Below are 21943 nucleotides of genomic sequence, written 5' to 3'. Positions count from 1 at the left end.
AGTATGTTTTATTGGGCGACTTCTGGAACATGAATTCTGTTTTCCCGAGGTTAGGGTTAGGCGGCAGCGTAATTAAATTCGTTTACCGCGTTCTGGAGGTCATGTTTATTGTGAGCTAGCAGGGCGCAATCATCGGCATAGAGAAGCTCCGTTATGACCATCTCCTTTGTTTTTGTATGGAATAGTAGACGTCGAAGATTGAACACATTGCCGGTAGAACGAAGCTGGATATAGATGCCTTCGTGCAATCGCTGCCTCAATGGACCCATCATTATCGAAGGAATCGCTTGCAAATGTCCCCCAGAAAACTATGAGAGAGGAGCTCGACGACCTACCGACATCAGAGGAAATTGAGACAGGAATATCTAAACTAAAAAAAAAACACAAGGCACCTGGCTCTGATGGACGCTGAAATATTTAAAATGGGTGGTGTCGCCCTAACCGAGAGGCTAACAGACTTGTTCGCTCTACGCTGGGAGAAGTGCGTGGTCCTACCTGAACTTCGAGACTCCGTAATCATATCCCTATACAAAAAGGGTGTCAAGTCTATCTGCTCAAACCTTAAAACTATCGAGGCATTACACTTCTGTGAGTTGCAGGAAAGATCTTTGCTCGAGTGTTGCTCGACCGACTAACCCACTCTTTAGTGGACTAGGTCTTTTCTGAAAGCCAGTGTGACACAGAGGTGCCCTTTCTGATCACTTTCCAATAGAAAATGGCGTAAAGCAGGGCTGTGTACTTGCTCCTACTCTATTCGCTATCTTCTTTCTAAGTTATAATGCATTTATCACTTACTTGATCTATATTATTAAAATAGAATGGCACCCTCCTTCAAATTCTTTGGAGTGAAAATACAAATCTAAAACATAGAACATGTTATATCCTCATGTTTACTTTCACTAACAAGAAAAGTACGTTTGTAGAATATACATCATGCTCAGTTGTTTCCCTTTATTCCCAGTTCCCACTTACTTCAAATTTAGCATATTCCACAGCCTTTAGGTCTATATTATCTCTCCTTATTAATATTTTATACATTTAAAGTTTACTTGAAATTATATAATCATTTTCATTGGTCTAATCTAAATTTTGAACAAATTTAAAGAAATGTTGAGCTTTTTTTTTTTTCCAATTATTTCAAATCTTGAGCTATAAGTCAAATGTGATGAACAGAGCAACCAGATCAACATGACACTGAGTCAGAACTAGAGAACTATAAGGTGTGGTTTGGTATTTAAAGTATAGAAGCCACTTGATGACCCTATTTATATATCCCAATAAAATTTGTGTGATGCTTCTTACTCTGTTGTAAATTCTGCCAAGTAAAAGAAAAATTGATGAAACTTGAAAACAAGATTAGAAAATAAATAACTTTATTTTCACTCATTAGAACATTTTGTTCAGCAAGGCATCAGTTGTGGTGTAATGACAAATGTTATGAAAAGTAACAGAACCAATTCTTGTTAATCCATGAAAGCAATAAAATATCAGCTAATATAAATCACATATTACAATATCACTAAGCTAATTTGAAGATCTAATAGTGCTAGGGGCCTTTAACAAAAAAATTGATTGCTATAATTATAAATAACAACTACTACTCGTAGCATAGTCATTGTAGGGTCACATTTCTGTGGCTTAATGTTAAAAATTACACCTTATTCTATTTAAGATATTGATTCTAACTAATGGCAGTTAAACTTGAGTACGGAATGTTTTTATGTACAACACTTCTGCAATTAAGTAAGTAAGTAAAGTTCCCCTTTCAGACCTTGTGGTCTATAGGGCAGATGATGTAAAGGTCATCTGATTCTGTGGCCTACAGTTAACGAGGGTATCATGTAGCCAGCACAATGACCAACCGCCTTTACTTTTCCTCAACTAATGCCAGGTACCCATTAGAGTTGGGTGGACTCAGAGGGCCCAAACTTTGCAATTAGTGATAGATAAATAGTTACATATCTACCAGGCAGTGGCCTCGAAGCACTTCATTATGGCTCTCAGATTTGGCAGCTACATGCAAAGCATTTAAGGGTGCTAGAAGGATTGAACCAAAGGAGTCTGGGTTCAATTATGGGCATAAAATGGCAAGAATACACTAAATATAAATACAGACTGCCACAATGAAACAAAGATGACCCAAAGAAAAACTGAAAGACCAGACAGACAGTTATAATAGAGCTCATGGTCTGTGTTGATACATAAACAAAAACTTCCAACTTCCTTAAACTTAAGACTGTCATAATAAACAGCAATAGAAATTATCTGATATGAATATTTACAAACACATTATACAGGTAGTTTAACATATAAGTTATTCAGAAAAATCAAAACACCAACAAAAAAAAAAAAGGATTCAAGACAATACATGAAGATCAAATAGCTATTTCTAATAACTAATTCTTTATGTACAGTACATATTTACAATAGGACAGCTTATTTATGTATTAATACAGTTGTAGCTGTGTAAAATACAACCATGCCTAATTAGCCTACCTATAAATTCAACCTTGTGTGCTCCTACAAAAATGGTCATATTATTTTTCTTAATTTGTGTCAAAATAGGAGAAATATTTGAGCTTTATTTTTGTTCTTTCTAGAAAAAAGATAAATGTGGATGCTCTTTCTCTTTGCTCAATTTAGGAAACCTTGAGGCCTAGTTACATTACAGTTACAGAGATGACAAATTTATCCAAAAGTAGTCAATTTGATTTAAGGCCTCTAGTTCATAACTTATGAAAATTTAAACTACTAGAGTGAAACACCTCTTGTTCATTTTATTACAAGTATTGACATCAAACATATTCCAATAAAGCATACTTTTAAGCAGAGAATATTCTATATATATATTCATAAATATTAGATATAGAAGCACATGTAACAGACATTTTCAATTCCACAATTTTTATGAGAAACAAATGGCTAGTGAAATGAAAGACAATTTCCATAAACATCTTTTTAAATTCCATTGTAGAACTTATTGACTAAAAGAGTGTAGTAGAACTTAAGAAAAATCTTAACAAAAATATCTCGACATATTTCTTTTACAGTCAAACTGTGTATAAACACAATTATTTGTCTAGAGTCAATGCCAATCTTGGGCATCAAACTAAAATATACGTTAATTCAAATACTGGTAGAATTCAACCAATCATTGACATGCTTACAAGTACTGTATCTCTTGTACTGGATTTTTTAAGAAGAATGAAGTGGCTTTCATTTGAATTATAACCATTGATTGGTATAAAAAAACAAACTTTATACTGCTTTTACAAAAACAGTGACTCTTTAAAAGGATGTTATTAGTTCATTCACTTTTTTTACTTCTCCAAGATTGTTCATTTATTTCTGGCATTTTTGTTTCTTTTATTAGAGTTCTTCCTGAAAAATGTAACAGTAAATAGAATCAAAAAAATACTTAAATATTTTTAATGAAGATCTATGTACTTACTACTTTATCTATACTAATAGCTACTAAACTGTAACAAATAAATACATTTTATACATTCATTGCCCAGTTCACTTCAACACAGTGCTAGGAGTTAAAATCTAAAGTTGGATTTTATTCAATAATTAATTTGCTATGGAAACACAAAGAGTGTTTTTCTGTTTTTGTGATCAGTGTCTTTATAATTGTCCATGTGATAGTAAATGTTAAAATTGTGACCCAGAGGGTGTTTATCTTTAAAATATTTATAATTTTCTTAATGTTTTCCTCAAATAAGTATCCAAGTATGGTTTGTGTTAAATGCCAATGATTGTACTTTTAAGGGCATATTAATTTTATTTTTAATGTTCAGAATACCAAACCAGGCAGATATTGAAAAATAAAATATTACAGATGACAGCATAGTACATTGACAATATTTTTTGTAATGCATAATAAGGACATTGTTTTGGTAGTCTTAATCTTTGTTGTCCATTTTTTGGTGATATAATTGGGTGATATAATCTGTGTGTGTAGTGAAATATAAATATATAAAGTGTAAAGCATTACTATTCTGGGCATAATTACCTCTAACCGAGCCATTTTTTTCTGAAGATGACTTTCTCTCTCCAGGCTCACCAATAGCACCTCCTTGCATAGGCACAGCACTCTGAAATACTTGAAAAGCCTCAGCAGCACCCATTCTATTGCACTAAAAAAAAAAATAAATAACAATAAAGTGTAAAATAATTGTGTTGATATGAAAACAAGAAGAATATGTTCTTACAAGTCAGTGGCATAAACTACTTGGCTACAAGGAGGCTTTAGTTCGAAACCCAACTAAGTTGTTTGCTGACGGCCTAAATCAGCACAGAAAACCTTAACCCATATACCCCTCCCCCTCCATTTCCATACAAAAAAAAAAACAAAAAAAACCTTAGAGCAATGATCATGTTCTAAGCATGAAAAAGATACTATGCAAAAATGTTAAAAATATATAGAATGTATATAGTCTATATCCTTTCAGTAATTTTGAGAGCGAGAACAAACACATTCAATGATCCTAACCCTTATCAATAGTGCTAACATGGCCAAATTCAAATTTAACTTTCCATCAGGACAATCAGTAACAAATGTGGTATGGACTGAGCAATGCAAACCTCAGTTTCCAAGCCTGTAGCATACTTTTTACTTTTCCTGTTTTCTACATCAGGAATTCCACGTGTCTTTTAACCTCTTAACATGACGTGAACATTAAATCAGGCAATGTCAACTGAGACTGTGACAATCATGACCATCTAATGACAGTCCAGAGCACAAAGCACACGATCTGGCAGCCATCCAAGAAGCAACATAGACTCAACCGAAGGGAGTTGCCCAGAACAGACACCCATGGAGTGGTACTGTTAAAGCCCTATGCCCTTCTGGGAGTCAAAAGGAATAAGTCAACTAAGTCAACATTGTGACCATCTAATGACAATTAGACAAGGTAGACATCCCTGTGTTAAAATGAATCATTAGAAAAAAGTAATAGATTATTAATACCTTAAAAATAGTGTTTTAATTAGCATCATTGACTTGAGGAAATTAATACAAGTTACAAAATGTCTTTAAAATCTATTCAATCTAATGTATTCATGAGCAGGAGTTTTTCTACTTATAAACGTGATGTTCAGCTGAATTATTATTATAGCTTTTATATAGCGCTACTTTCATGCTTATAGCATGCTCAGAGTGCTTTTGGTCCAATCTCATTTGTGGACCGGTGGGGGGGAGGGGGTATCTAGGAGTTGGTTTTCCGTGCTGGCTTTAGGCGCTCAGTAAACACAACTCTGCCTGAGTCGGGTGTCGAACCTCGAGCCCCCTTCTAGGTAGCCAAGACAAGCCAAGTTCAAGCGCACTTGGCCTCTCGACCACGCTTCTGAATGGCAAAAGCTGCATGGCTAGCCATCAAGAGTGGGAAGTTTTGAATTGTGTGCATGTTCTCAATGTTTCAAGGAAGTTTGAAAAGATTCCACAGAACAGCACTAAAATGTAAGGAAAAAAATGGAAAAGACAGAAAGGAATGAGTCAAAGTAGATTTTGTTGAGTAGAGCCTAATGTTAAGGCTTGTGATACTATAAAAAGTCTCCTTCTCAACTGGGTGGGCATGATGCATTTGTTAAGATTTAAGGGTGTGTCATTGAATTTAAGCTGTGAGGGGATCAACATAATCAAAGGTGAGTCCCAGAATTCACCAGTTTCTTAAATGAACAGATGGCATCGTAAAGAAAAAAAAAAAGGCTTAATATAGGAGAAGGGAGTGTCTTAGTAATCCCTAGTTTGCTTGATGAATCAATTGTAAAGTGAAGGGGGAAAACAATGCAAAATACAAAATATACTTACATTCCTGTCTTTTAGAACAGATGCATGTGTTTCCCTGCAAGGTGAAGTTCCTCTTTTAATTTTGCTACTTCAAATAATAACTCAGCTACTTTTTTCTGATTGAAAATAAAACATGTATAGTTACAATAATTGCATGCAATATTTAAATGATATTGATCACAAGGTGGTGTAGCTGAGATATTCAGTTACAAGTGTTCAAAGGAAATACAATGACCATTAAAAGAATGATAAATTAGAATTTCTTAAACCTTGCAAGAATAACATATTAGTAAAAGGGCTAAGTAAACTTGACTCATAAAAACAGATTACAAATCTAAACAAGTAAAATTAAACATAATCAATGCTGAGTCCTTAAATTGGTGAAGAATCATTGTATTAATTAAGAAAAAGGCAGGGTTTGTAAAAAAAAAAAAAAGGCATAGGAATTTTTTGTTAATGTTACAGTTTCCTCAACAGTTACAACAGTTAGACAGTATCTTTGATACTTACATCTTTGCCAAAGATTGACCTCTCAAACTCTTCCATCTTGCGGCTATAGGCTGATTCAATATTCTTAATAACTTGAAAATTTGGCACTTCAGGAGCTTTCTGCTCACAAACTATTGAACACAAAGAAATTAGAATGATTTTATTCCAGAAAAGTCAAAATTATACAATTATTCTAGCTTGATCATTTGAATTTGGTAAAGACCAATGACTTTACAAACTACAGAGCTAAATAAATAAACACAGAAGCTTTTTTATTTCATTAAGTTGTTTTATTTTGCAGTTTTCTTATTTCAAAGTATTAAATAAAAAAAAAAATCATGATACTAAAAAAGAATTGAAATAAAGTAGCAAAGCTAATAGGTTAGAGCCATTAATGCATTTGTTTATGTTTTTGTGATGTTCAGTTTTTTCCTTGACAGAATTTGTCCATTTTGAGATGATCTCACATAGTTGTAGTGGGTCCAAGTTATCTATCTTGTTTAGTGACGCTCATTTAATAAGACTATACAACTATACAACTACAAGTGTCATAAGTTGTATTTTCTTTTGAACTTTTAAAGTGTTTAATTCATACAAGAAAAATAATGTGACTTCCCTTTCCTAGGTTTTTCAGATAGTTTTCCCCTCAAAAAAGCCCACTGCCTACAATGACAACTAGGTATGGATGGGCTACCTGGTCCTTTTGACTTTTTTACTTATATAATTTACTTTTCATGAGCAAGCATAACAAATACCACATACATCTATTTACAAACCAAAGTAATAACCTTCTGACATTGTTAATGGCAAGGGACTATCATGAGAACCTGAGCTAGAAATTTCCTATTATCAGAATGCAATGTCAAACAACTAAGCAAATTTATTTCTGAAAGTTACAATAAAATATTTGTTAGTAATAGGGCAGTCTTACCTTCTGTGTGCTTCAACATAGCTTGTAAAACTTTGTTGTCTTTTTCAAATTTCTAGAAATCAAAATGAAAGTTTTTTTTAACCAATTATAATTTTTTAAATAAGGTTTATTGTACATCCACTCCCCTTATTAAAGAATTTTAAAAATTTGCCCTTCCATCTAGACCAGGGGTGGGGCAAATTATGGCCAGCAGGCCACATGCAGCCCACTGGAGCATTTTATGCCGCCCGCTGACACCCAAAAACATTATATATGCCTACATAATGTGTAAAAATATAATGATTTTAAAAATCTATTTAAATTATTGAAACTTCTGATTCTTATGACGAAGACGCTAAAGAAACATTTCTTTGTATGCCATTCGAATAAGTTTAAAGTAAAGGAGGATTTTTGTAATTGGTAATATGTCGAAACATTTAGTCAAAGACACAAACTCAGGCCATTTTTTTATTCAGTACTATAAAGAACTAGTTGAAAGTGTTGGGTTGGCATGGAACAAGATGGCGAGTTTAACAACATGGTGTCCGAGCTTTGACTGAGAAAAACACGCACAAAGCTTTCCTAATAAAATATAGAACAATATCCTCTTACCTCTACACTGGAAAGTTTGTGAAAAGCTGCATTGAATATTAGACATGTTATTGACCCAACTATCTCAGAGCTCAAAGTTATCAGAGCTAGGGGTCTTGATCACAGGCAGTTCAGAGAACTACTTGGATATTTGGAAACATATCATTCCCATGTTCGGTACTACAGTGTTATCCGCTAGCGTAGCATGTTCAAGGTAATGAGAAAAACATGAGATCTCAAGGAAGAAATTGTTTTGTTCCTGTGACTTTGTAACTAATATTTCTAAGGAAGAGTGAAAGATAGCCTTTATGTTTGCCATCAACACTATCCCAATTGGTTATTTGCACATGAAATGTATGTGCATGTTAAATCTTTTCAAACAAAGTCATCCCATTTCTCCAGGCAAGCAAGTAAAGACAGGTTTTGACATTTGCTGAAATGTGAAACTATTTCTAGCAAAGGGGTTGAAAAGTACAAGACTTATTCTTTGATTGTGGAATTTGAAAGCAAATTTTAAGAAGTAAAGAAGTTAGAAACGGTATCTTTCTTTACATCTTTATCACGTGGACTTTAACCATTTTAACATTTAAATAGAAAAGTTTACAAAGTGGGATTCTTTAATAGGTAACGTAAATGGTGTTTGAAGCTTAAATGTTAAACAAATAAAAAAGTGTTGTCAGTAAAGTTCTCCTTAGTGAAATATAGGGTTATCTGTTTCTGTGGCCCACAGTTAACAACAGTGTCACAAGGCCTGCATGATGACTAACAGCCTTTACTTTTCCCCACTTAATGTCAGGTACCAATTAAGGCGCCCAAAGATCCTGAAATGAAAAATTCCAGTCTTCACCAAGAGTTGAACCCGGGACCCCCGGCTTGGAGGGCCAGCATTTACCAGGCCTCCTAAAACAAATGAAACATGACATATAACATAAGCACAATAATTGCTGACAGAAAAAAGTGAACAAAATCTGGTGAAACAAAGATAGGCTCTGACATTACCCTAGGTAACAATACAGGTCTACAGACCAAAATAACTCTACTGGCTTGGAAGCTTTTTTTTCTGGGGGGACCTGTATGGCACAGTCAGATGTTAGCTTAGTACCTGGTCAAGGTTGGCAGTTCAGAACTCTATGATTTAAGAGCTTATGCTTCACCAAATGTTATTAACTTTATACTTAAGTACCCTAGTGCTGCTTTGATTTGTTACAGGTCATTTTTTTATTCATCCATTTTAAAAGCTGCTGCGCAAACAAAGAACTCATTTTAAGTCTATTGTTATCCCATATGGGAGATAAACGTATGCCAAAGACAGTCTTTTTTGGTGAGCTAAAAGGTAACAAAGGCGCCCTACAAAATGCTTCAAAGACCAGCTTAGGGGTCAACTTTCCTTAGCTGACATAGAACAGAGCACCTGGTTACATGCGGCCTCAGAACGAGACAGCTGGAGGTCACTCACAAAGGCCACAGGATACACATTTGAGACCAAAAGAAAATCCGTTGCCGAGGACAAACACAGAGGGCGAAAAGAAAATCTAAATCGACCACCTGCAAACAATGGTTATGCTTGCCATGGATGTGGCAAAATATTTAAGTCACAGCTGGGGCTGAGGAGCCACGGGAAATACTGCATTCCTTACTAATCTTTGGACTCGAAGACAAGCCTTATTATTATCGTACAATACATAAATATTGGTTTTATAAAAACTTTAAATGAAAAGTGCTAATTTATTTTAGCTATCACTAACAAACCTCTAAGTGATTCATAAAGATCAACTTTTCCAGCAAGTTTTGATTTTCTTGTTGAAGTTTACTATTGACAGCATACAATTTCTGTTAATAAATAAAAATAGACAGTTTTTCACCGACCCCTAATTCAATTAAAAAAAAATGTATATACATGATATCTTATTTTCACTTTATGAGCACAGGTTTTTTTTCAAGTTCAACCAACCTTAAATGAATCCTCCTGTAAAAAGATTTTTTGATAATCTTTGAAAGAAAGATTCAAATCCTCTATTTTTGGAGATCTGAAGTAAAAAGGTAAAAATTGATTATGTAAAACATATTTAACTTACTAGCAGAGATTTAGACTTGTTAGAGTGCATGAGTTTGGCCTATTGTATAGTACACATATGGTCTTTTAATGAGCATATATATGTTTCAGAGAAGCAAAAAATAGTACAAAGGCACAGGTTCAAATATTTCTTGCCAAAATTATTTTCAACATCTGATGGAATTATTAACTTGGCATGTTCATCATTCACTAGCCTGTTATGATTTCACTTCAATAACCTTTTTGTTATTAAAAAAATGTTATGATTGGTAAAGAATTAAGGAGAAATGTATGTCCTTTTTAATAAAATTAAATAATCATTAAAGGACCAAAAGTTATTTTAGTTTCAGATAACAAAATAAAAAATTATTACTTGCATGATTTTTATTATCAAAGTTAAGAAACTATACTTTTTTTTTCTTTTATCTCTATTGAAACATTAAAACTTACCAAACATTTCCTTTGTAAAATTTCACAGAATATAAGTAACTTTAGCAAAAACATAAAATTCAGCTAGAATCCATTTTGACATTAGTTTTCTATCATAGACTATTTCATGAGCAATTATCAGAAATTAATATAACTTTGTTCTACTCCAAAAGAAAATGAAGAACTACTTTGAGCCAAGTGCTGTCAGTGTTGGTAGCTTTCTGTCTCTCTGATCCTGCCAGATCAATTAGATTTATCTGTGATATATTGCTTTTTTGGAAACCACCTACTTCCTCCTAGTAGATCAACACAGACAAAATAAATGTCTATTTGTACATTAAGTGTACATGTTTTAATTAACATTTAATTGAAATAAAAACTATACCTTTGACTCTATTTTAACTGTAAAAACAGCATGTGAGCGTGAGCCCTCACTGTTCATGGACGATGCAGCTACTCTACGATTCAACTAGCCCTTGATTAGTAACTGAAGACAACAAAGTATGTTCCATTCCTTTAAAACTCAATTCAGGCATATTATTATCAAGAAAAATCTTACAAAAAACAAAAATGTGTAAAACTAGAATTAACTCGATGGCTTTAATACCTGATAAGCATCTCTTGGGTTGCAGATAACTTGCTCAATGAGTCCATCTACAAAGACACCTTTGTTCATATTCTTACATAAGCGAATACCTTGTGAAGCTGTATCCAAAAGATCAAAGATTTGCTCTTGATAGATTTCTAAAAAGGAGCAGTGACACAAAAACTGTTTTTTTACTGACATGCTGTGAAGAGAATTAAAAAAATGTTATGATTTGTGTTTTAAACAAAAGTGGGGCAGAAAAAAAAAAGTAAACATTTAAATCTAATGGTTTCATTACACCAGTTAAACCTTATAAAAACAATTGTATACAATAAAAGAAAGTTACATCTTGTTGGTGAGCTATTACACTAAAGAGATACTCCAAACTTCTGGGAATCACACCACGAGCTTTCCAAGTTCTCAGACGGACCTTTAATTAAAAAAAAAAAAGATTTAAAATAAATTTCTCTGTTAAATGTTTTTCTTAAACATCGGCAATAATGCAGTTTTTACTAGATCAATATATTCAAATATAGATATTTATAACTACAATTAAAATATAACTAATATTTTGTCCTTTGAAAAAAAGCTTTCCCTTTTGTATGCATGTCATGTCTCCCTACTTGAGAAATGCTGGCCAAAGAACTCATAAAATCTTATTCCCCTTTAAGACCTTGTGGTCTATAGGGCAGATGATGTAAAGGTCATCTGATTCTGTGGCCTATAGTTACTTAGGGTGTCATGTGGCCAGCACAATGACCAATCACATTTACTTTTCCCAACTAATGTTGGATACCCATTAGAGCTGGGTGGACGCCTGAAGATCCTAAAATTAAAAATCCCAGTCTTCACCAGGAATTGAACACTTGTTTGAAAGCCAAGCACTTTACCGCTCAGCCACCGCGTCTCCTTCAGAAAATCTATTTAATTTAAGGTCATTTTTAAAATTAATATTCGTTGTAACAAAAAAATAATACAATATCATAAATGCCAAGATTTATATTTTTAATGATGAAAGAACACTTACCAAACATAGTAAAACTTTTACCTGAGCCAGTCTGGCCACTAAGAAAGTGCAAAAGAAATAAAATGTTAACAATAGAGAGAGTGAAATGTAAGTGTACAGTGTACAAACCTCTACCACTGCCCCTGACAGAGTATTTGTATAAAAAAAAAATACTGTTACAAGTTAAAAACAAATCTGAAACAAAGGTGAGCTTTAAAATTATTGAAGCTTAAGAGGAAAGAGCTAAGACTTGACAAACACTACTAGACAATGATGTATTTATCACTCCATCTTCTAAATACCTTCAATAAATTAGATTTCATGACTTACTAAGCTAATATGGATCCATTGTAGCCATTTAAACAATCTTCAATAATCTTTTTACCAACTAGTGAAAACACAGCTTCCTGGAAATGAAAAAGAAATGTTTTAATAATATCTTGAAATTTATCTTCAAATCTAAAAGATAAAATTAATAAGCAGTAACCTAACCAATTGGATACAGGTACTCTAGAATCAATAGAAAGCTATCCAAAAATAGCTATCCACATATACACTTCATTCTTCAAAGCCACCATAAATGATGGTCTTAAGTGTCCTCCAGGTCTTTCCCGAAAATAAACACTTAAGGATAAATGTAAAATGTGGAAAGCATTAGTCAAATATTGAAGCCGAAATGGATGCAATCACTATTTCTTTACAGATAGTAAGAAACAAAGTCTATAACAACTATCACTATCAGAGATTATTGTCTGTACAGACTCATCTAGCCCAAGAAATCTTGATAACCTATACAGTACAGTAGTTATGCTGAGGTTGTCAATTGTAGTCAAACTGAATTTCCATTAGATTGGATCAATAAACATTATCTTATCTTATATAATGTTGAATTTTAACATCACTGTGACATTACAATAGATCCTTGGTAACACAGGCATCATGGGAAATGAATAGGCAAATTATCCATGGAAAAACCCAACAGACCATTTAATTGCCACACTCAAAACTCAATGTTAGCAAGCAATTGCATGACCATGCAAAACAAGCTTTCTCTAAACAGTATCAATTTCCTCCCCTTAAAACAGCTATCTACTTTCTTTCAACTTAGAACAGGACACAAAGCTTTACATTTTCACCATAACAGAATAAACCAGATCCACCAACCCCTCCGCAAACATTGCGCCCAGCCTCTTGAAACTGTCAATCATATCTTCTTTGAATGCTCCAATCTAATTCACCTTAGGCAGACAATATTACAACAACCTATCATAACCAACACTCAGTATGGCAGTGTGGAACAGCTAAAAAAAACATTCTAATTTTTCCTTGGCACAGATCGCAAAGGAGCTTACAGCTCAGCAACAAAAAGCTGGCTAGAAGAAGAAGGAAATCTTCAATTCTTCAAAACTAAACCTATTCTATTTGTCTACTGTAAATCATATCTCTTGTTTATATCTTCTTCTTCTTCTTCTAGCCAGCTTTATTGCTGCTGAGCTGTGAGCTCTTATGCAGACTGTGCCAAGGAAAAAAAGTGTGCTGTTTTCTTCAGCTGTTCAGCACTGCCGTAAAGGGTGTTGGTTATGTTGGGCTGTAGTGGAAGTAGGGTCTGCCTAAGGTGGATTAGGTAGGGGCATTCAAAGAGGATATGGTTTACTCTTGTGTATATAAAAATATACACATTTTCATCTCAAATCATACATGATTTTTTCCTGCTTGCTACACTGAATTATATAGATAGGCTTACTAAGACAGCGGCAGAAATTTTGATAGAATTTCTTGCAAATAAAAATTGAATAGAGTGAACATTTGTTTTTAATTGTATAAACTAAGTTGCTCTACTACTGTCTGGACCAAGCATTCACACAATTTAAATGTTTCACATTAAAAAGGAATATTAAAGGAAAAGTAGTTTCTAACATCAAAAACTTAGATAAAACATTCTAATTCATTTCTTTTTTTTTTTTTTTAAAGGTTAAAGGTTAAGGATAAAATTTCATTCTTTACTGTGACCGACCTGTGTGGTGTCAGCATCTGCTACATTGTCATATCTGAAAATTTTAGGCTCTGGCTTTGTGTGAAGAATAATGGCATTGTCTGCAGTGTTAACATCCAGAACTCGTGGTGCAAAGTCTTTTTCACTTGGATCAGGAGGGCGAACTCTTAGCAATATTTGAATTGAATTTCTTTGTAAAGATTTAGGGGTGCACCGGATAGTACTTTTTGATATCCGGCCGGAGCCGGATATAACCGGATAGTACAATTAGATATTCAGCCGGAGCCGGATACCTACATGACTCAAACAGCTCGTTTTACTGAAGTTTTTGCAAATCTTCTATATAACATACCTATATTCATATTATTTTGTTATTTACTTTCTTACTTTAAACTCTATCACTGATTGATAAATTAAAATGAACAGCATTTTTTTTTACAGATATGTTTATCATAAACTAATCTTTGTAAAATGGGATGGTGTGTGCGTATGTATTGTAAAGTAGAATGTGGGATAACTCATGCAGAATATATAAACATATATGTAACTAATGTAAATCTTTCAAAGGTGAAGTTCACTCTTGGTTTTATAGCGTAAATCTTTCATAAGTACAATCTAAGTTGTATAGTGGGTAGATGTTTGTGTTCATGTATTTCACACCATCAACTTGTCCTTAGGCTCGTGTTTTAAAGGCCACAAACCGCTTCTGGTTTGTATCTAATACAGATAATGGCTTAGTAAATATCTTAAGTACAGCAAATTTGCAGCCGTATGCTGGCCATTAAATTTTGTACAATGCAAAACATAGCTGCTTCGGTCAAATGACTCATTCAACCAATGGGCAGTTAAACCAAAATATGATTCGGTGGTATTATCAGCTGTCCAAGTGACCGTTGAGAAAGCGATGCTTTTAGCATCAGATAGCATTTCACGAAGCTTTGAGGAAATATTGTCGTAGATATCTGGAATAACACGTTCTGTAAAATATTTGCGACTAGGCACAGTGTATCTTTTCTCCAGTACTTTTAAAAGTCCAATAAATCCAGGCTTCTCAACTACTTGGTAAGGTTCCATGTCAGTTGCAATCATCTTTGCTATGGCCAAGTGAATGCGTTTAGCATTATCACTATTAATATCCCACAATTTAGCTTTGTCTAAGACCTCTTTAATCCCTGGTTGCTGCTTGTGTGTGAGGCTTGACGAATCACTGGAGCTCGTAGACGTACTGGCACAGGCAGTGATATTACTTGATGCTGATTTCAATGCAGTCATTTCGTTGAATAAGTCTGGATGTTTCGAGCGTAGATGACTAATCATAGTGGTGGTTGAGAAGTCTTTAGGTTTGCCTGGTTTACCACGTGACATTACTATTTTACAAGCATTGCAAATTGCTTTAGAGTAGTCCATTGTTTTGACATTAAAGTAACGCCATATAAGTGATGACTTTTTATCAGCCATTATTATTACTATTTAATTTACTAAATGCCCTTGCATGCCACTTTTATACCCGTGGCTTGTGTAACAAAATACTTGTAGGGATGTGTCCTGTAGTTCAGCGCTCTAATTTACATTTCTCTTCAAGTAAACAAACTTAGTGTCATCATCTAGTGACCTCTAGACAGTGTCAATATGTCTTAACAATTTGGTTTGTGGACCAGACCCTTGATTGACAACCTATCTCATAATAAACAAACTCATACCAGATTAACCTTATAGAGATTTGGCTTGTAGTCTCGCCCCTAATAAAAATTCTTCTCCAAGTAAACAAACTCAGTTCCCTCATAAGATGTGACCTCTAGAAAGTGTCAACACGTTGACATCTGGCTTAATGTGGTCAGCTGCCTACCCGTGAACTCAATGTTATGGACTAAACAAACAAAAGGAGGTGGGGGTGCTCATCTCTACCTCTGGAAATATACCCGCACATCTAGACAGATTATCAGCGTGACGTAGTTAAAGAATATTACGTGTTTACAAGACCACTCAAAGGTCAAGACAAGCTTTTAAAATGTGCCAGACATCGCTGCTACGTATGTAATACGAATTTATAATGTAAAGTCTAGTCCACCACCCAATATCAAACCTAGTTCCCTCGTGTGACCTCTAGAGAGTGCTTACGTCCATCGTATCTGACTTGGGGTCACCTGTCAATCAATGAACTCAATGTGATGGGCTAAACAAATAAAAGGGGAAGGGAGTTGTTCATCTAGAAATATACCTGGTTACATTAGAGGTGTGGCTCTTGTAGTCCAGCCCCCCCCCCCCCCCCAATAAAGATTAACTACTAAGTAAACAAACTCAGTTCCCTCGAAAGGTGTGACCACTAGAGAGTGTCAATACGCTGACATTAAACCTACGTCCATCGTATTTAACTTGTGGTTACCCACCCATAAAAAAACTCAATGTGATGGACTAAACAAATAAAAGGGGGTGGGAGTTGTTCATCTCTACCTCTGGAGATATACCCGCACAGCTAGACAGACGTCTGGTCAGCATGACGTAGTCAAGGAATGTAGCATTTTAACATGTTAACTAACTTACTCAAAGGTCAAGACAAATTGAAAAAAGTGCCAGCCATTGCTGCTCTGTATGTAAAGCGCATTTATGATGTAAAGTTTCATCTCTATTTATATTAAGTTATTAACACGTCTTGTCTTTATAATAAACGAAGTTTGGTGCATATTCATAATGGCTCTATTTTTAAGCACATTATTTTGTTTTCATATAAGCATTAATACATTCTATAACAGACAGTAATGGAACGAGGTCCACTTTATGCATATTAAATAGGTGTATTTTTTACTATCCGGTTTACTATCCGGTAGTGATATCCGACCGGAGCCGAATAGCACCGGATAGTAAAAAATGCCGGATATTCGGCAGAAGCCGGAGCCGGAGGGACTATCCGGTGCACCCCTAGTAAAGATGTAGACAAAGAAAGCAGGTTTACAAATACTGAAACTTAATATATTTCATAAGCTATTAAGCTAAAAAGGGCAAGTGACTTAGTGACAAAGCACTTAGCTTCTAAACAGAGGGATCTTAGGTTCCAATCTGATTGATTTTGAATTTCAGGAATTTAAGGATGCACCTGAGCTCACTCATCTCTAATGGTTACCTGAAATTTTTTGGGGAAAGTAAAGGCAGTGGGCCATTGTGCTAGCAGCATGACACCCTAATCAGCCATAGAAACAAATGACATGTACATCATCTGTTCCATGTATTACAATGTCTGAAACTAGGTACTATTGAAATGCTTAAAAAAATAAATTAAAAAAAAACATGACTCTTCAACACTAAATGACTAGCACTGCAACCATGCATGTGTTGAGTTACTATTGATCTTAATGTTAAAATTATAAAAACAAAAATGGTTTGAAAAAAAAAAAGCTTAAACGAAGTGTAATTGTATCAATTAGTTTGGATCAGGCATGTAATCAAATTTCTAATAGATTATAATTATAACAAATTATAATAAGAAATTATAGTAATATTGAACAACAACAATAAATCTGTACGATTAATAATAATTTTACCAACGTTTTTTTTTTAGAATTATTTCATGCTTTTAGCTTTCTCAGTATGCTATGACACTTATCTGGACCAGGGTGGATGTTACTGTAATTGATTTTTAAAGGCATTTAAAAAAAAAGGGAATGACCTGAATTCAAACTAGTATCCAGGCTCATGCCTCCTTGGGCTGAGGTGCTAACCAGTCTGCTAGTGAGGTACTTATGACTGGAAGATTGTATGTTTGTTTCCATTCAGAGGGGCAACCTATAAAGGGGACATTCAATTTATACCACCACTTCAGTCAAGTATCGGAACAATTTCTTTCCCTCATTCAAGATATGAAACAAAATAATAAATTACCAATAGTTATTTTACTAAATTTTTTTTTTTGATTGTTGTATTATCAGGTAAAAGAAATGATTGTGAAAAATTTCAGCTTAATCTGAGATCGGGTGTCAGACATAACATACAGGCAGATAGAGAGTTGATATTTAAGCTTTGTAAAAAGGTTCAACACATAATGTATCTGGCATAAGCATCACTTATGTTATAAGAAATAATAAAGTTAAATAAGTAAATAAAGGTAAACAAAGATTATCAATTATGCTTAATGTTTTATTATAAACTACAGGGTGATTTTTTAAAATACTGGTACATTAAAAATAATTTACAATTATGAAAAACAGTATGAAATATTGTGCTTTAAAGAAAATAATTAAATAAAATAAAAATGCTTAACCTGATTGATGGATCCATATATATTTGCAGCTGTAAATTAAAAAAAATATTGTTGTAAACCTGGTGGTGACACAGATGGGGGTAGTGCTGTGTGTTTTTAGCCTACTCAAATTGCCACAGTCCAGCGCAGTACGAGTGGTCAACTGTGACCAGTGACAGTGCACGCCAGTACGGCAAGGAACAGTGTAGTAAATATTACGGACGCAAGTCACGGGCGAAAGTGATCAACTGAAGTGGTCAAGAAGGTTCGAGGCCAGTAGAGACACTATATAAGAGCGAGTGTGTCAGAATCACTTCACGTTACCTCGCAATGTGACCAGACGAGGCGAAGTTAGAAACAGCACAGTGTGTGAAGTCAGGTGGAGCAAGGCTAGGTTTTTGGACAGTTAGTGTGATGTTGTTGCCAACTGTACAGTATTTGTAATGTATTTGAAATTAAATTGCTACTGTTACTTTGGAGCCCTGAGTTGTGAGGTTCTTTGAGTTTGTTGTGTCGTGTGGTGCAGTGAGAAGAGAGCCTGGATAGTAGAAGGAGAGATACGTAACAATATATTGTTAATGTGTTGTTCTATCCAAAAACAAAAAATGTGTTCTATAAACATTGAAGTATAATTAAATACATAAATATTTAAAACAAAGCATAATCATTTTTATGTAACAGTACATCAGAGCTATTAGTATTCAGAGAAAAAAAGAAAAACAAAGATTATATTAAGCATCTATAGCTGTATCAATAAGTTTGGATCAGTCATGTAATTAAATTTTCAAATAGATCTACACCAGCGTTTCCTAAACTTTTAACATATGCATACCTAGCCCCCCCTAACCGAGATGACAGATCATCTGTTCCTGGTTGTTAATTTTAATCTGAGACACTGTGCCACATCTGTTCCTATTTTTTCAATTTAATGCTGAAAAAGTAACGTCATATAAATTTTAATTTTGAAAAGGCAAGATATATTTCAGAACTTTTTCTTTTAAAACTGGATACACATTTGTAGACTTTGAAAAAGTCAATTAGGAAATCAGAGTGCTTGTAATGCTCTCCATTATTCATTTGACTGTTAGAAAGTATTTCTCTTAAGGCCAGATATGGATCAAAATCTCTTCAACCCAAGTCTTGTCTCAAGGTTCCACAAAGGCAGCAACCATTTTTAGATTGGGTTGTGCCACATACATAGTGCCCAGACTCCAGTCATGAGCCCACTTACTACAAGGGGGCAAAGGCCGTGCTAACCACAGGTTATTTCTTCATATACCTATTTTGTAACTACAAAAGCTGTGTAAGTACCTCTATTCTGTGTCCTTAATTTGAAAAAGGAAGTGTCGGACTTGCTGGGTTGTCAGGTCTCTCTTTCTGTTGGTGATATGAAATGATTATTTTATTATTGTAGACAAACAATATTAATTTTAATAAGACTCTAATCTCATACACTAACTGTAACTAAATCTCCATAGTGACCTTAGACTACCTCTACTAAATCTCCAGTATCTAGGATATTCTATATTATAACAATATTAATTATAAAATGGTACTATAAATGTAGACCACTTCACATATCTAGGTAGTATTGTGTCAAATAACGCCTCACTTTCAAGGAAAGTTGATAACCGTCTGGCCAGGGCCAGTAGCGCTTTTGGATGCCTTCAGGCAAGAGTTTGGCATAACAAATTGCTCCGCCTGCCTACAAATATCAATGTCTACCAGGCGGTGGTTCTCCCAACCCTTCTGTATGACTCTGAGACATGGACACTATACAGAAAACAACTAAGACTTCTTGAGCGCTTTCACCAAAGATGCTTGCGCTCCATCATGGACATACAGTGTTAAGACTGCACTACAAACAGTGATGTCCTTGCAAACGCCAGTATAGACAGTATAGAAGGGCTTCTTATGGTCTGACAGTTACGCTGGGCAGGGCACGTATCCCATATGGGAGACGAACGTATGACAAAGGCAGTCTTTTTTAATGAAGTAAAAGGTGGTCAACGTAACAGAGGTGCTCCACGGAAACGCTTCAAACACCAGCTTAAGTGTCCACTTTCCTTAGCTGACATAGAAGAGAGCACCTGGTTGCAGGCGGCCTCAGAACGAGACAGCTAGAGGTCACTCACGAAGGCCACGGGATACACATTTGAGACAAAAATAAAATCCGCTGCCAAGGACAAATGCAGATGGCAAAAAAAAAAATCTAAATCAACCACCTGCAGACAATGGTTATGCTTGCCCTGGATGTGGCAAAATATGTAGGTCACAGCTGGGGTTGCACAGTCATGGGAAATACAAGCATTCCTCTCTAATCTTGGGACTCAAAGACAAGCCTTATAATGTATAATAAACTACTACTACTAACTACTTTTTAACTAGATCTAGATCAAGTCAATCTATCTAGTTAAATCTAGTAGTAGATATACTTAGATCTATAGGATACTATTACTATAGGTATAGGTGCTATATTAGTATATTATACTTATATACTTAATATACTAGAATTCTAGTAACTAGGCCTATGTGAATATTATTATCATATTTGTTGGTAATACTTTAGATCAGCGCTCAGAATAAAATGTATCCAAAATTTAATTTATATCACAATAGTGCTTTTTTAAAAAATTCATTTTGTTATAAAAAGTTACTTTTATTTTTTACTTTACATCAATAAAGTGCCTTAGCGACTTGTAATTGTGGTCTGTGCGTTGCTGTAAGTTCAAGACTCAAAAGTGGCCGAGTTTTATTTTTTGAAGTATTTGGGGAACGAAACAATTACTTAAGTTTATATTTTTACCACAGACATAAAGGCATATGTCTGTGCTTTTTTTTTTTTTTTTTTACCTGCAAAGTTTCTAAGGACAATATCAAAGTAACAGAACAATATTTGTTATGGGAGATTGCATACAATCAATTTAGGCCTGTTTCGAAAATAAAATTTGTAAGAAAGAAAATGCTTGATGACTGCTTGGTGGTTTGGCTTGCTAACCGATGAGTCTCGGGTTCGAATCTCGGTGAAAAGTTGGTTAGGAATTTCTGGATTTTAAGGGTGCTCCTGAGTCCATCCAGCTCTAATGGTACCTGACATAAGTTAGCAAACGTAAAAGCGGTTGGTCGTTGTGCTAGCCACATGACATTCTAGTTAAGCGTGGTCAACTGCCTTATGGATTGCAAGGTCTAAAATAGGTGCTCTACACTATATATCTGTCTGTCTGTTAGGGGTGGACTGGGTATCAAAATCGGCCCAGGCATTCTATACCATCCGGCCCATAAATTGTATATTATATGATGGACATCCAGATCTAGGTCTACCTGACGTCATAATCATTATGTTAAATTTGATAATGTATCGAAAGCTGTACACATGCTTACAGTGAACACTGTGTCCTTATAAGGAATAAAGCCTTTATATTGCTTTTTAATCGCAAAGTGTATAGGCATAGGCCCTAAAAAGATGAAGCTCTATGGATGTAGAATGTAGGCTATTACATTATTTCGGAAAATATGTTAGATTAAATTAATAGGCCTTAGTAGAGTATATTTAAAAAAAAAAACAACTACTATTAGTATGGCATTCATATACCAAGAGTGCCATCCAAAATAGCTTTATAATCACACGTGATTCTTATGTAGATATGGATACTACAAATTACTAACCAATATAAATAATTACAAAACAAAAATAAAAAAGTAATCATATCTGGAACACACCCTAATTTTGGAAACTTAAAAAAAAACGATCTAGTACTAGTAAACCAATCCCGTCAAATTTGGTATCAAAAGAATCGCCATTTTCTCCCCGACAAAATGATACTCTAATCTAGAAGATCGGTTCATAAATAATGACGTTTTACG

General features: G+C 34.5%; 1 protein-coding gene across 1 annotated transcript; it reads right to left on the bottom strand.

The window, feature by feature from the left end:
- Positions 1-1359: 1359 nt before the first annotated feature.
- On the bottom strand, positions 1360-12161 carry LOC129924977 (uncharacterized). Its single transcript, XM_056022772.1, has 10 exons — positions 11877-12161; positions 11196-11279; positions 10871-11051; positions 9733-9808; positions 9531-9611; positions 7212-7263; positions 6302-6411; positions 5813-5907; positions 4016-4139; positions 1360-3381 (listed from the first exon to the last, which is right to left on the bottom strand). Exons 3-8 carry the CDS (start codon positions 10915-10917, stop codon positions 5824-5826), a joined length of 450 nt encoding a protein of 149 aa, XP_055878747.1. The 5' UTR covers positions 10918-11051; positions 11196-11279; positions 11877-12161; the 3' UTR covers positions 1360-3381; positions 4016-4139; positions 5813-5823.
- Positions 12162-21943: the final 9782 nt, after the last annotated feature.

Source organism: Biomphalaria glabrata, chromosome 3 (genome assembly GCF_947242115.1).
Source record: "Biomphalaria glabrata chromosome 3, xgBioGlab47.1, whole genome shotgun sequence".
In the NCBI taxonomy this organism is placed as follows: Eukaryota; Metazoa; Mollusca; class Gastropoda; family Planorbidae; genus Biomphalaria; species Biomphalaria glabrata.
Note: the sequence above shows the minus strand (reverse complement) of the source record. Positions and strands in the feature narration are given on the sequence as shown.

Excerpts from the sequence above, each read along its gene's own strand:
- LOC129924977 (XM_056022772.1), bottom strand. The coding sequence starts at position 10,917 with ATGGACTCATTGAGCAAGTTATCTGCAACCCAAGAGATGCTTATCAG. Across the intron at positions 9,612-9,732 it reads TACAGGAGGATTCATTTAAG|AAATTGTATGCTGTCAATAG; the intron begins GTTGGTTGAACT and ends ATTTATTAACAG. Across the intron at positions 6,412-7,211 it reads TATGTTGAAGCACACAGAAG|TTTGTGAGCAGAAAGCTCCT; the intron begins GTAAGACTGCCC and ends TGTGTTCAATAG.